The sequence below is a fragment of the Aulostomus chinensis genome, chromosome 13, assembly GCF_037954235.1.
Source record: "Aulostomus chinensis isolate RoL2024-O1b breed Wild chromosome 13, RoL_Achi_v1.0, whole genome shotgun sequence".
NCBI lineage: Eukaryota > Metazoa > Chordata > Actinopteri > Syngnathiformes > Aulostomidae > Aulostomus > Aulostomus chinensis.
The window spans coordinates 26,729,192-26,741,629 of record NC_141332.1 but is presented as its reverse complement, the minus strand read 5'-3'; the positions used below and the strand labels follow the sequence as shown (position 1 = coordinate 26,741,629).

At 45.9% G+C, this 12,438-nt stretch overlaps 1 protein-coding gene across 4 annotated transcripts in view; it reads left to right on the top strand.

Annotated features, from left to right (window-relative positions):
• glra1 (glycine receptor, alpha 1) overlaps positions 1–12,438 on the top strand; it is a 94,230-nt gene that overhangs the window by 28,269 nt on the left and 53,523 nt on the right. The window contains exon 4 of one of the 4 annotated variants that reach the window (XM_086222347.1): positions 2,142–2,180. The exons of 2 other annotated variants lie outside the window; for them this stretch is intronic. In XM_086222347.1, coding sequence (XP_086078473.1) covers positions 2,142–2,180 — 39 coding nt within the window. Of the gene's footprint in view, positions 1–1,168; positions 2,181–12,438 lie in introns of those variants that run through there. One more of the 4 variants, XM_086222346.1, reaches the window with a different exon arrangement.

The following is a 12,438-nucleotide window of genomic DNA, read 5'->3' as shown; positions in this document are numbered from 1 at the left end:
GACGTACCAGATATTTCATCAACTCACTTCCAACAGAGTATTCTGTCTGAAACTTGAAATCTTACAAAAAAAATCGACTCTGTTAATAATTAGATTTGACTGATTTCATCACATGCACTGTACACACGCACACACACACACACACACACACACACACACACACACACACACACACACACACACAGGAGTTCGTATTGGTGATAACAGCTCAAGAAACTGAGTGTTAAGGATGCGTTCCGGAGGAGAGAAATAACCTTTGGATGGAGGCCATCGGGGTGTTTTTAATATATTTCAATATTCACAACAAAATGCTGTTCCAATCTTTATTTTGTGAACAGGTGAGGTTCAGGCTGATGTTAAACCTCACCTGCATGCCCACTTTATTAAAAAAATAAACAAAGCCAAACAACTGCATTGGTAATGCGTTGTAGATACCAAGAGATAAAACTAGACACCGAACCCTGGCAGATGGGTGGTGTCGTAGTTTTGCGTCATGCTGGAGCAGAAAGGTTTGCTGTGCTTCAGCTCGCTCCTGAAGAGCTTCTTGGTTCAGAGGACAGTGATGCTACTGCCACTATTTAGGTGATTCAAGGGACGAGGAACGTTTTTGGGAATATGCTTATCGCCCATTGACCCCAGAGTCTCTCAGACATCCCATTCTCTTCTCCGCTGCATTCGGACGCCTGGCTAGTGAGCTTAGCATGATGAAGGGTGATGTTACACTTTCCCCCAAAACGGTTTTTGCCTGCCTTAATAAAACTAGAGTCGTGTATAACATTTGCCATGAAATGATTTCAAATGATTTCAAAATGAGGCACATCATCGAAATTTCTCTCCAGCACGTCTGTCATTGCGACTTCTGCTTGTAATTGTGACCCACTTTGTAAGAGGGGCTGAGGTATGGAGGCATGCCAGCCCATCCACGACCACGCATCGTGCTAAGCTAACTAGCGTGAGATTCAGCTCCTTAATGCAGCACAGATGGGAGAATCGGCTCCATCTTCTTCTCTGGTTCCAGGGATGCTGCACGGTTAGCATATTTACCAAAAACTCAAAGTGTTCCCCTACAATGTCACAACTGCACAGCACATATCAGATGTGATGTTTCCAGCTGTAACATGATTGCGAACTGCCTACTCAGTCACACACAAACATGCTCTCTCCTGACCTGCACCCACACAACACCAGGTACTACAGTAGAGCAGCCAACCGCTGGAAACTGTGGTTTTGTGGCACACACCGTAACTTTACTGCAGTGAACAGGTTAGAAGGTTGTTTCTCGGGGATGGAATGAATTGTTCGGCCTCGGCTTCCAAATCCTTGACATTCGTTGGTCCCTCCTCTCATAAATCAGCCCGACTGCAGACGAAAAGATTCCTCACTGTGAAATGACTGAATATACGTTCCCCATTTGGAAGAGGTTGAAGATTTACATTTTTTCCAATATGGCTTCATTCCAGCCAAATGACTTCAAATTAATGGCACCCATTTGAAGATTTGCAGATCATTTGTCCATTCCTGCGAGGTTGCAGCTCCATTTCTTGAGTCAAATTACTGTAAGAGATGAAGTCGCCATTTTGTGTTACTACTTGATTTCATTTCAGGAACTCTTCATTGTTGCACAACAGAGCATAAAGAAAAAGTAAAATTTCCACAAAGGCCAAATGAGGCAAAAACGAAGCCAGTTTGACATGTAGTCTTTGCATTCTGCCCGCCCTTCTCCTCCTCTTCCTCCTCTCTCTCTGGCCTCTTGCATCTCCTCTAGTGCATTTTGCTAGTCTGACTTAGCTCCTCTTGACAGATCTGCATTGCAACCCTCCTCTTCATCTCAGTGCATCGCCTCTCCTCTCCTGCCCGCTCAAGTATGGCAGAAGACTCGTGCATCCCTCCTTCCCGCTATTGCCTTCACAGTATGTTGCCCCCCCTCCTCCTGCTGACCCTCCCGAGTCTCCCCCACTGTCATACACTCACCCCCGCTGAGTGTTGGCAGCAGTGCGACACCTTAGATAATCGAGCCTTGCTGTCTTGTTCGCGCCTTGATAGAGAAAGCGGTTGTTTTCCTTAATGGGGACAAACAACGAATAGTTGGTTACCGTGATGTTAGAAGATGCTGTGTTTAATTCTGATCTTTTTTTTATTAGACCCCAAAGGCTCCAAAAATGAAGCTACTCACAAGAAAGGTACTTTCCTTTTTCTTTGTTTTAACCCTTTTATTTCTTCTTTTCTTCTCCGTCTTTTCTTCCCTGACCATGTTTTTGTGTTTGTCACTCATGCAAATGATTTTCATTTCTAGGACTGAAATATATAGAGTGTTGTGTGTTGTTGTTAAGTTCAGTCCCAGCTTGATTTTCTAGAAACATCTGGAGACAGGAGGAATTCAGCAGAAACTATTTTCCTAACTTTGCTTCATGAATTATGTTGATATTTCTCTCTGCAGAATTGTTTCATGAGTAGAAAAATATGATGGGAATGAAACAACATGTAGTTACTGCAGAACAGCAGATACTCAGGTGTACAACTGTCGGTTCCTCCTCTGAGAATGAAACAGATTACAACATGCAGCCCCCCCCCCCCCGTCACCTGTAACCTTACCCCTCCTCTGAGTTATTGTGCTGCTCGTGCTGCTGTGATACTTGTGGTCAGCTGCTGTGTCACGTGCCGTGTACTGTGGATGAAGGTGAAAAGGCCATCGTACTTCGTGATCCAGAGCAGAATAAAACCTCCAGCTCCAGATAATCACTGTGCGCTGATCGTTAACAGGAACAAAGTCACTCAGCTGCCTGATACACAGCAACCCAACAATGAGAAATGATTTATAGGCTGTCAGTCACCGTATGTGTGATGCAGTATCTAGTGAATATGGTTCATATTTACTGCTGCAGATAGTGAACTACGTCCCTCCACTCCTGTCAATTCCAGGATGAAATGCCTGTAATCAGCTGAAGATGTTCATGAGAAGATCTGGTGAAACAAAACTTTTAAGTTCTGCAATAATCCAAAAACAGTCCCACCGGTTGTAGGCCGATGGAACCCATGGAGAACCTAACTTCCTGTTGGACGACAGAAATACCTCCTCCCTGCAGAACTCTGTAGCCTATTGGACAGGATTAGTAAGTCTAGGCGGCACAACCTATTTAGGGTCATGTATTAGATACTACAGAACTATAGTACCGCAGAGTGTCGTAGTACCCGTCACTCAGATGGAACCTAAACTGATAAAATGAAGAGAGAAACACGAAATACAAGAGATCTAATAATACATAAACCCGCTCCACGGAGGGACTCGCTGCTTTGTCGTTGTATATTCCTTTTTATTGGAAGGTGTGATATTGTAAAATAAGTGTAACTTGTGTCGTGTAGACAAGCACAGTCCTCTAGACGGGGCTGCACTGCCTCAGGCGTGGAAGAAGGCGTGCTAGCGAGAAGGCTACAACTTCTGTGGTAGCGTCGGTCACCAGCACATCTCTTAAAGGGACAGTTCACCCAAAACTGAACATTCAGTCGATGTCCGCTCACCTCGTGCTGATGGAAGGTTGCGTGACATGCAACACTGCCGGCGTTGACAGAAGTGAGTGGAGACCAATATTCCTGTGTAAAAAGAAGAAAGTCCGCTAAAAAGACCAGTTCTAAAATGGGAAACAAAATTAACAAGGCGCTAGACGATTTAAAACTAAACACTCATTGTGGAGGCGTAGAACCGCAGAATTTCAACCCCCAAATATTCATGCTGGTCCTAGTATCCAAATATTCATGCTGGTCCTAGTATAGAAGGCAGGACAGCAAAAATATAGCGGAGCACAGTGTGGTGTAGTCGGGCCGAAGGGAATTTATTTTGGGGTCAATCCTGGTTGAAGGTGTTTGGCTCATTTGCTGAACGATCGTTTCTCCTGTCACATGGGTCTAATATCCACGCCGCCCTAACCTGCATACGAATAGTGGAAGACGCACTCACTCTGTAACTACACCGACGTATAGCGACGCAGGACTTTCCAGTGAAGGAGCAAGGGCATTCAACGAGGTCTTCCAGGGTGAAAGTTTATTTGTAGGGTTGAAGTGTCTGAGGTCCCCTCAACCGGAAAGTTGGCTCACGCTGTTTTAAGACGATTAAAAGACCAAAACTGGGCCTCAGCAGCGTCTTTATTGGCGAGGCTGCAGATACGATCCTTTGGTGCGTTATTACTGTGGGTGACTAATGCTATTGAGAGAGACGCTGTAGGTTTGCACACTAAAGACCCCAATTACCTTGAGTTTATTCTGCTGGCCAATACTTCCAGCCTCACAGGAGACAATGTTTAATATTAGCAGACAGCCGCTCGTTTGCCTCTGGGCTGGACCGGCTCGGCTGAGGCAGAAGAAAAAAAAACAAAACACAGAACTAATAAGAATTAATTTCTCATTTTCATATTCAAACAGCAGAAAACGAATTATGGATTAAGAAGTTCAGCGATGGTTTAGAGAGGAAGTGAATTTTCATCTCATAATACAATATTTGTAGAGGACATTAAGTGCAACTTATATTCAAGAAAAGGCAGCAAAATGTGACTTTTAATTATTTCTCTCTAGTGTTATTCTTCATGACTGTGGATTTTTATTTGTCGATCAAACCCCAGTGTATGCTGGGAATATTTCAAAGAAGGAAGAGTGATTCGTAGCAGTATGCACATCATCATCCGACATTTAAAGCTGTAGTACCGCCGTCTCCGTCCTCTGACCGCGAGATATACAAACAGCTGTCAACACTTTGACGCCGTAGTTCACTGAGTTGTCCGTGTTGCCTCTGGAGAACAGTGAATGAATTAATGGTTTGATGCGTTGCACGACCCCCGTGACATGAGTCAAAACACGAGTAGAGCTTGATCTGCTTGAAACGATGTCTGGAAAAAAACACCACCGATAGCTGGCTGTTTCCTGCGCTCGGCCATCCAGGATCATCAGCTGGATCAGACGTTAATCACTTGTTGTTAATTAAAATCGGTTCTTTTTGAGGTTTTCTGCTACACCGGTGACCTCCTAACTGAAGGTGGTGCAACACAGAGTAAATAGGAAATTTAAGTTTAAACAAGCGATCAAAAAGTGAAACGAATGGAGTCAGACTACTGCTCGATTTTAGCCAGATGATGATCACCCGTATTTATCCCAACATTCGTGACTTTTACAGGAGGAAAAAAAAACAAATATTTCAGGGTTTTAGAACAGCTGGTGGTCCCAAACGTCATGCAGGCTACCTTTACCTACGCTGAAGCGTCAGTGACATTCACACCTGTGAAGCAGAGCTACGAGTCGGAAACAATCAATCATTCATGTCAGAGAACCAAAGAAGCAGGAGGCAACAAGGAGACGCAGGAAACACGGTCGGCCTGCGGTCTCTTTGAACCCAGGAATTGTGACGGACTCTCCTGGTTGCAGTTCACATTCGTCTCTGGGAACGCGGTATTTTCGCCGCCCAGCCACGCACGCTGAGCTGTGACTAGTCTGTGTCATCAACCCATGAAACCCTCCACCATCTCCTCCTCTGGGTGGCTGGGATCTTTTCAGGGTCGTTTACCGTGTGTGTGTGTGTGTGTTTGACTCAACTCAAACTCGTGTGCTCAGATTCAGCCGCCATTGTTACACAAAGGCAATCAACGTTGTGGCGTAGCCCCCCCGCCGCCAACTAGCGATTGATTGTTCAGGCAGTGGATTAGGATGCGCTTGAATCGTCTTGAATGGGCGGAGCATGGAATCCAAATGTCACTGTCATTGGTTCTTGTTCATTTAAAATCATGATTAAAATCAGATTAATTGTGCGGCTGAAAACCGAGGGATGGAAGAATCAGAAGGCTGGAAGAGCAGAGGAAAGAACATGAATGAATGCATCGAGCGAACCAGTGTGGAGACTGAAGTGATTTGACCGTTGAAGTGAAGTGATGTAGGGGAGAGAGAGAGAGGGAGAGAGAGAGAGGGAGGACATCATTTCTCTTCCAGCGTGCTCAGCAGAATCCAGTCAGCAGGTCAGGGCCCGCAGCCTCGCCACCGCCACCGGCAGCAGCGGTTCGTCCTGATTAGCGGCTCCACTCTGTTCCTTCTGTTGTGGGATGTTCAGCACATATTACCCACATCTCACCTCCTCGCACCCGCGCTTTATGCAGATTAATGTTAGGCCAAGGGATATTTGTCTGCTAACAGATTCTGGGCTCTCCTCCCCCCTTGGCTCCCTGCAGATTTATGCTTATCCCAGCGCCGAGTGGTTTCATGGGGGAGGCTTTGTAATATCGTAGCACTTCAGAAAAGTGACAATTTAATATGACGACTGCAGGTTGGAGCATATTGCGGTTATTTTACTTTTTATTGAGAGGAACTGCTATGTAGATTTGTGCTTATACAAGTGGCCTGTTTCATTATGTGACTGGACAGCGCTGCAGGGAGCTAACACGGCAAAATGATTACTGCAGGTTGGAGCGCAGAGTGTGGATTTAGTGAATGTAAAGCAGAATATCCGCCTACATAGATTATTGCCAAGTGGCCTATTTTCAAGATCATAATGCCGCTGCACAATTCTATCAAAAGGAAACACTCAGGTGTCATTGTGAAGGCCGTCCTCCACTGTAAACCTCAGTAATCCAACGTAAATGACCAAATAGGGACAGTGCTGTGGTGAAGGCAGGAGCGCCTTTGGATTGGACTCCTCTACAGTTCAGATTTGACAACATAAAATAAGCAGGAGCTCGTGGTGATGCCAGAGAAAGATTGATTCTGCCGCTTGGAATCAAACTTTATGTGTGCCTCTGTGTGTCCGTGGGGACGTTCGGGAGTGACAGTGTCACTGATTTGGACGGAAGCTTTTCATTTTACTGTAAATGCGAAACCTGCAGCCTCTAATTTGTGTTGCTCACAACTGAATGGGGTGTCAAAGAATGCTAGTATGGAATGCTCAGACAGCATTAAAGAGGTTGACAGTTTGGCACGTTAGAAGAAAATATATATTTTAAATTGTAAGATATTTTTACTGACATGCTTGACAGCAGGAAACCTACCCAGGAGTGTGGTCCCATCAGTCCACAGTGGAACAGACCCATTGTGGACTGATGTTTGGTTCCAGGTGCAGCTCTGATAAATGCTGCCCAAACCACACTGAGAGGAACAACATGCTCGCGTGAAAAGACGGCAAACAGAAGAGACGCAAATGAGCGCAACTGGTGCTCCGACTTGTGCTGCCATCGTGGAGGCTCCTCCGTGCCACACATCTAAAGCCTGACGTGTCCCTGGTCTGGTGTCTGTTCAGTGTTGCTGTTATTTCAGTAAATACAGCTGTTGCTCGGAGTGTAATGGCCTCAACTCACACGATCCGCTCTGTTTCAGCTGCAGATGTTTGAAGTGCAAGACTCCACACTGAGCGGATGCGTCAACTAGAAATCTGCTCCCAGGAAGCAAAGAGATTTTACCACGAAACAGCCATGTGCTTTCTTGTGCATGAAAACTTCTTCTTCTCCCTCGAGCCTCCATCTAAGAGTGAATGCACATGTGGGAAGAAACACGACTTTCTAATCTGGGCTCTTGCAGCAGGAAGAAAGCTGCTTTAGTCGTGTGTGCTCTGTTTGTACATGTGCTAAGGTGCGCAATCATGCTTAGAACATATCCACATCTATATATGTATGTTCATCTGCCTCGAGGGTCTTGATAATGAAATAGTTACATGTTAAAAAAAGTCCAGAAATTCTGGTTTGAATGTCCATATTTAATCTGTAGTAATCTATTGTGTGGAGAAGGACAAGATCATACTGACTCAACCTGTGTAATCATTGGGGTGGAGGAAGGAGGGCGTGCACACCAGTGTTTAAGGGAGGAGGGGGTGGAGTGTGTGTGTGTGTGTGTGTGTGTGTGTGTGTTTCCACTAATCTGACATGACTATCTACCCTCCTTTCAAGATGATTAAAAATATTAAGCTAACAGCAGAGCATCACGATACACTGTTAAATCAAACACACTAAATTATTGAGCAGATGACAACCACATCGTGCGTGTGTGTGTGCGTGCGTGTCCATCTGCACAAAATCCATGTTCAGGAAACAAACATGCAAACAAACAGGACAGATCAAGTAAACACTTGTTAACACACAAAAACAGGCATATACAGTATAATTTGTTCCTGCTGGCTTTTCATCCCCCCCCCCCCCCCCCCCCCACACACACACACACACACAGGTACTTATAGACTCTGCAGCATCACCTTCCTGTAATCCAGTGGCATACAGCAGCAGTCAGCTTGTCTCTGGTGGACCTGCTATTGATTTCTGTCCCTCTGCAGTCACGCAGCCGCCGGCCTGTCATGTCCGCCCGTCAGTCAAAACCTGGCCTGGAAAGCCCTGGAAGGTCCCGGAACACTGTTGAGGAAAACGTGTGCTCCAGCGCAAAGCCACACAAATTTGTCTGGAACGCAAACATGTTTGTTTTGAAGAGTTCAGAGAGAATAAAGAGGACATCTTCAGTCCCAGGGATTTGTGCTACTGCAAGTTTTATCTTGGAGACAATCCATACTTGTGTAACCACAAGTACAGAATAATGCCGGTTCCTCCGCCGTGTCGTGCTCTACCACTGACCTGAGATCAGTAACAGAAACGTGGATGGGCCAGAAATGGCTAACAATGACAGATTAACTTTAGGAAAGTCACTAAATACAGTAACTGCATAGTGTCTCTCTCTACATATGAACCACAACTCTGATTCAAGCTGAGAGTGAAACTTCTTGAAGATCGTGGTCAGGATTTTCCGCAGCTCAATTTCCTTTTTTGCCTCTCAAGTGCTCTCCAGTCGTTGTCTAGAGCTCACAAAGATGTTTTTACAGCTGCTTTGCTTCTTTTATGACCCCAGAACGCAGGAAGAGCCAGCCACCTTCATTTAGCTTTGAGCTAGCGACACCCCAGCGCCACAAACTACGAACAACTAAACTATCCATGAACAAACTGCCTTGTAAAAATGGCCTCTCTATCCAGCTGTATGCTCAGTAGTGCATCTATGCTGTGATTGGTTGGTTCTTGTCCCCAATCAGAGTGTTTGTGATTTTCTGATCACACGGCTGAAGAAGACGTGGATTATAGCGGATGATGACCTTGAGATTTTGTAAAGGGAGGTTTTGTTCAGCTGTTGTTGGCCTCTTTAGCGTCGTTCAACTCCTGTCTCTGTTTTTAGATCGTCTCTTCAGTTGTAAAGATTTTTACGTTGGACTTAAATTGAATGCTGCATCTCATACAGATGCAGAAGAGTGGCTGGGATCTCTGCGTCAGATGCCAGGATGCAAAGTCTCTCTGTTTGATGACTTGGCATGAGAACGGGCTCGATGGATGGATAAGAGTGTGTGTCTATCTGTGCAAATAATGTGTATAAACAGAGGGAATACGGGAGGCAGGAGGCACACACATGCTGGTAGGCAAACAAACACACACACACACACACACAGAAACAATGAAATCGCTGGCAGGCATGAATGACAATTTTGAATAAATATGCATATACACACACTCTCTCACACACACACTCACACACACACAGAGCTGTAGGTGATTTCTGACCAGGCTGCATCCATCTACCCCCCCATCACCACCTCTCAGCCTCCCACTTTGAACACATTTCATCTCGTAATGAAACTTAAACACCCTGTGGCTCTGGGAGAGAGAGAGAATATGAATGAGAGGCGGAGTGACAGTGAGACAGCACACGGAAGGAAAAGAGAGACGGGGAGGTGGAGTATCAAAGTGGGATTTCTCTCCTTCCCTCGGTGGTGACGAAAATGAAGTTTTCCCCTTAATAAGTCGCCTCCACAGAAGAGGAGATGATGGATGTCTGCATATGTGTGGAAGAAGCCACCATTCCTCATCTCACCACTCTCATTAAAGTGCGACAGGAAGTGTGTTTTTCCCTCACCGCTGATCAACCGCGCTGTTTACTCCCTCACTTAAAAGGCCTGCGTGTTCTATAGGAGAGGCCGGGCTTTTATGTGTGAGAGAATAATGAGAGCTGTCTGCAAATTAAGGCAGAGAAGGTGCATGGGAATGAAGGCAGAAACAAGCCAGGTAGTTTCAGGATATTGCTTTGGAGATGTGGCCGTTTCAGTAGCGCTTCTCCGTGGAAGCAGCTTTAATGTTTCACAGCCTTCCAGCGTATTCCTCCTCTCCCCCCGAGCGTTTCAGATGTTTATCTCCTCCGTTATTAACATGTCTGGATGTAATCGAGGAAGAGGACGTGGGAGGAGAGGGACTTGATGCTGCGTCCACTGTAGTCCTGCTGGTAGACGTCCAGCGAGAACTTCAGGAAATATTCCTGAAAGTTTCTTGGTTTGAGGAAAGATTCAGTGACAGTTTTACCGGAACCAACTGAATCTGTTGACGGCAAATCTGTCGGTGCCGTGAGAGAACTGAAGTTTAGTCGCCAGTCCGAGTGACGTCACACAGACAGGGAGCAGGTGTGAGTCTCGCTGTCTTTGTGTTGTTAATTTTAGAGTTTATAACCGATTCAGAACTCCTGGACAAAGGGCTACAGCTGAGAAGTAGCCAGCTAGCTAACACTGGCAGGTTTACAGCCCAGTGGATTCATGTGTGGATTCACCCCTTCTCAAAGTCACCGCAGCTGCACAAGTGTTCACCCTTCAGTGATATGGGCTGGGATGACGCACTCCTCGAATCCGATTGGTTGTTGTCAGACCGTGTTGTAGCTTGATGTCAGCAACTTTCCGACTGCAGCGCTATCGAAGACGTCCAGCTGACCAGAACGATTATCCACATGTTGTTGAGTCGCTAACACTGATGAGGAAACCCTTTGGATCGGATTTAAGAATCAGATCACTCGAGCTCCTCTCTGCGTTGCCTCTCAGCACGTCGATAAATCAGCTTTATGACTTTTAGCAACTTTTTTAGAAGTTAAACTTCCAGGACCATAAAGGTTCTAGCTTTTGATAAAACGTCTATTATTTCACTGATTCACTGTCAAGCTGGAAGATTTATGAAGCTTTAAAGTTCCTCCAGGGAACATTTTTTTTCCCTGGCTGGCATTTCAGCCGTGATGTTTATGCATGGAGGATGAGAACAGAGCGATCGCCTCCTCAGCTATCATGTCTGGACATAATGGAAGTAAAACAAATAAAGCAATCGGCGAAGAAAAACACTTTCTTCTTCTTTGTTTTTCAGACTTCCTCTCCCTCAGTGCTGTGCGTAAAATGAAGAGTCTTGCTCAGTGAGCTTGTGTGGGGAATATATATTAGTACAATAAAAAGTAAAACTGCTTCCCCGGACCATATAGCCTACAGACGATGCCGCATAAATATTTAATGTCTCACAGCTATTGCCGTCTTTTTTGCTGAAGGCAGCTCAATTGCAAAAGGAGCAATCCTGCGTAATTCAGAGTATTATTCATATGGTTTGTAGCCTGCTCCTCCCGATTTCCTCATCTTTGTTCATCTCGGCACCATTCATTGCTTGGAATCCATCCCGCGTCCCCGCTGCAGAGCCGAGGTGTCATTTACAGGAGTGCAAATTGGGCGTCTGGAGAGGAGTTGCATGAAGCACAGAGGAGCCAGGCCGAGACAACCCCCTGCCACCTGTGTTTTACAACCCTCCGAGGGCCTGATAATGGGGCTTACACTCACCGTACCACCTATACTCCCCTTCTAAAAGCATGAGGTGCGCTTGATTTATGCTGCTTCATTAGTTCCACTTGGCAGTCCAGGTACGCTGCAGTGGGGAGGTGCTAGTAATGAAGACCTCAGCAGGAAAGGCTGATTGGTTGACCAGGTAATTGGTCATCGGTGTAATGCTGCAGCCATGATGAGAGGTCGGGGGAACGTCCCTGCAGGACAATCTGTCTGCTCCCGTAGTTGGATAAATACATGTTTGCCTTGTCGGGAGGAGGGAGGACTCCAGTGGACACCACAACGATTTTGAAGCATTGTTAGCAGTAGGAAGGAATGAGAGAGAGAGAGAAGGGAAGAAAGTTCAGTTTACAGCGTCTTCATCCGTCTTTTTTCAACTGTACCAAAGAGAGCGCGGCAGGAGTGAGGGACTTTAGGAGGCCAACCCGGACGCCAGCATCGCCATGGAACTGATACAGAAAGTTAAAGGAGACTTACAGGTGCAGTTCATCAAGATCATCTCCTCTCAAGAACGCCACTTTGATGATGGATGAAGCCTAAAATCAGTGGGTACCAGTTCCTCTGTGGTCTTGCTTAACTCGGTGTCTCTATAGAGCGTTGAGATATGTACAGCCGGTGGGAAGCACAGGTGGTGCGCCAGGAATTTAACCAGAAGCGATGGACTTGGCGACGAGGGAACCGGACGTTTCTGCATCAACAATAATGTCACCTCTTCAGTTCCTTAGTTACAGCTGATGTTGTTGTGACGTGCACAGAAGAGTTGCCTTTGTTCCAGAGCGAGGATTTCAGTGTGATTGCTCACAAGTGTGAAAGCGCCCTAC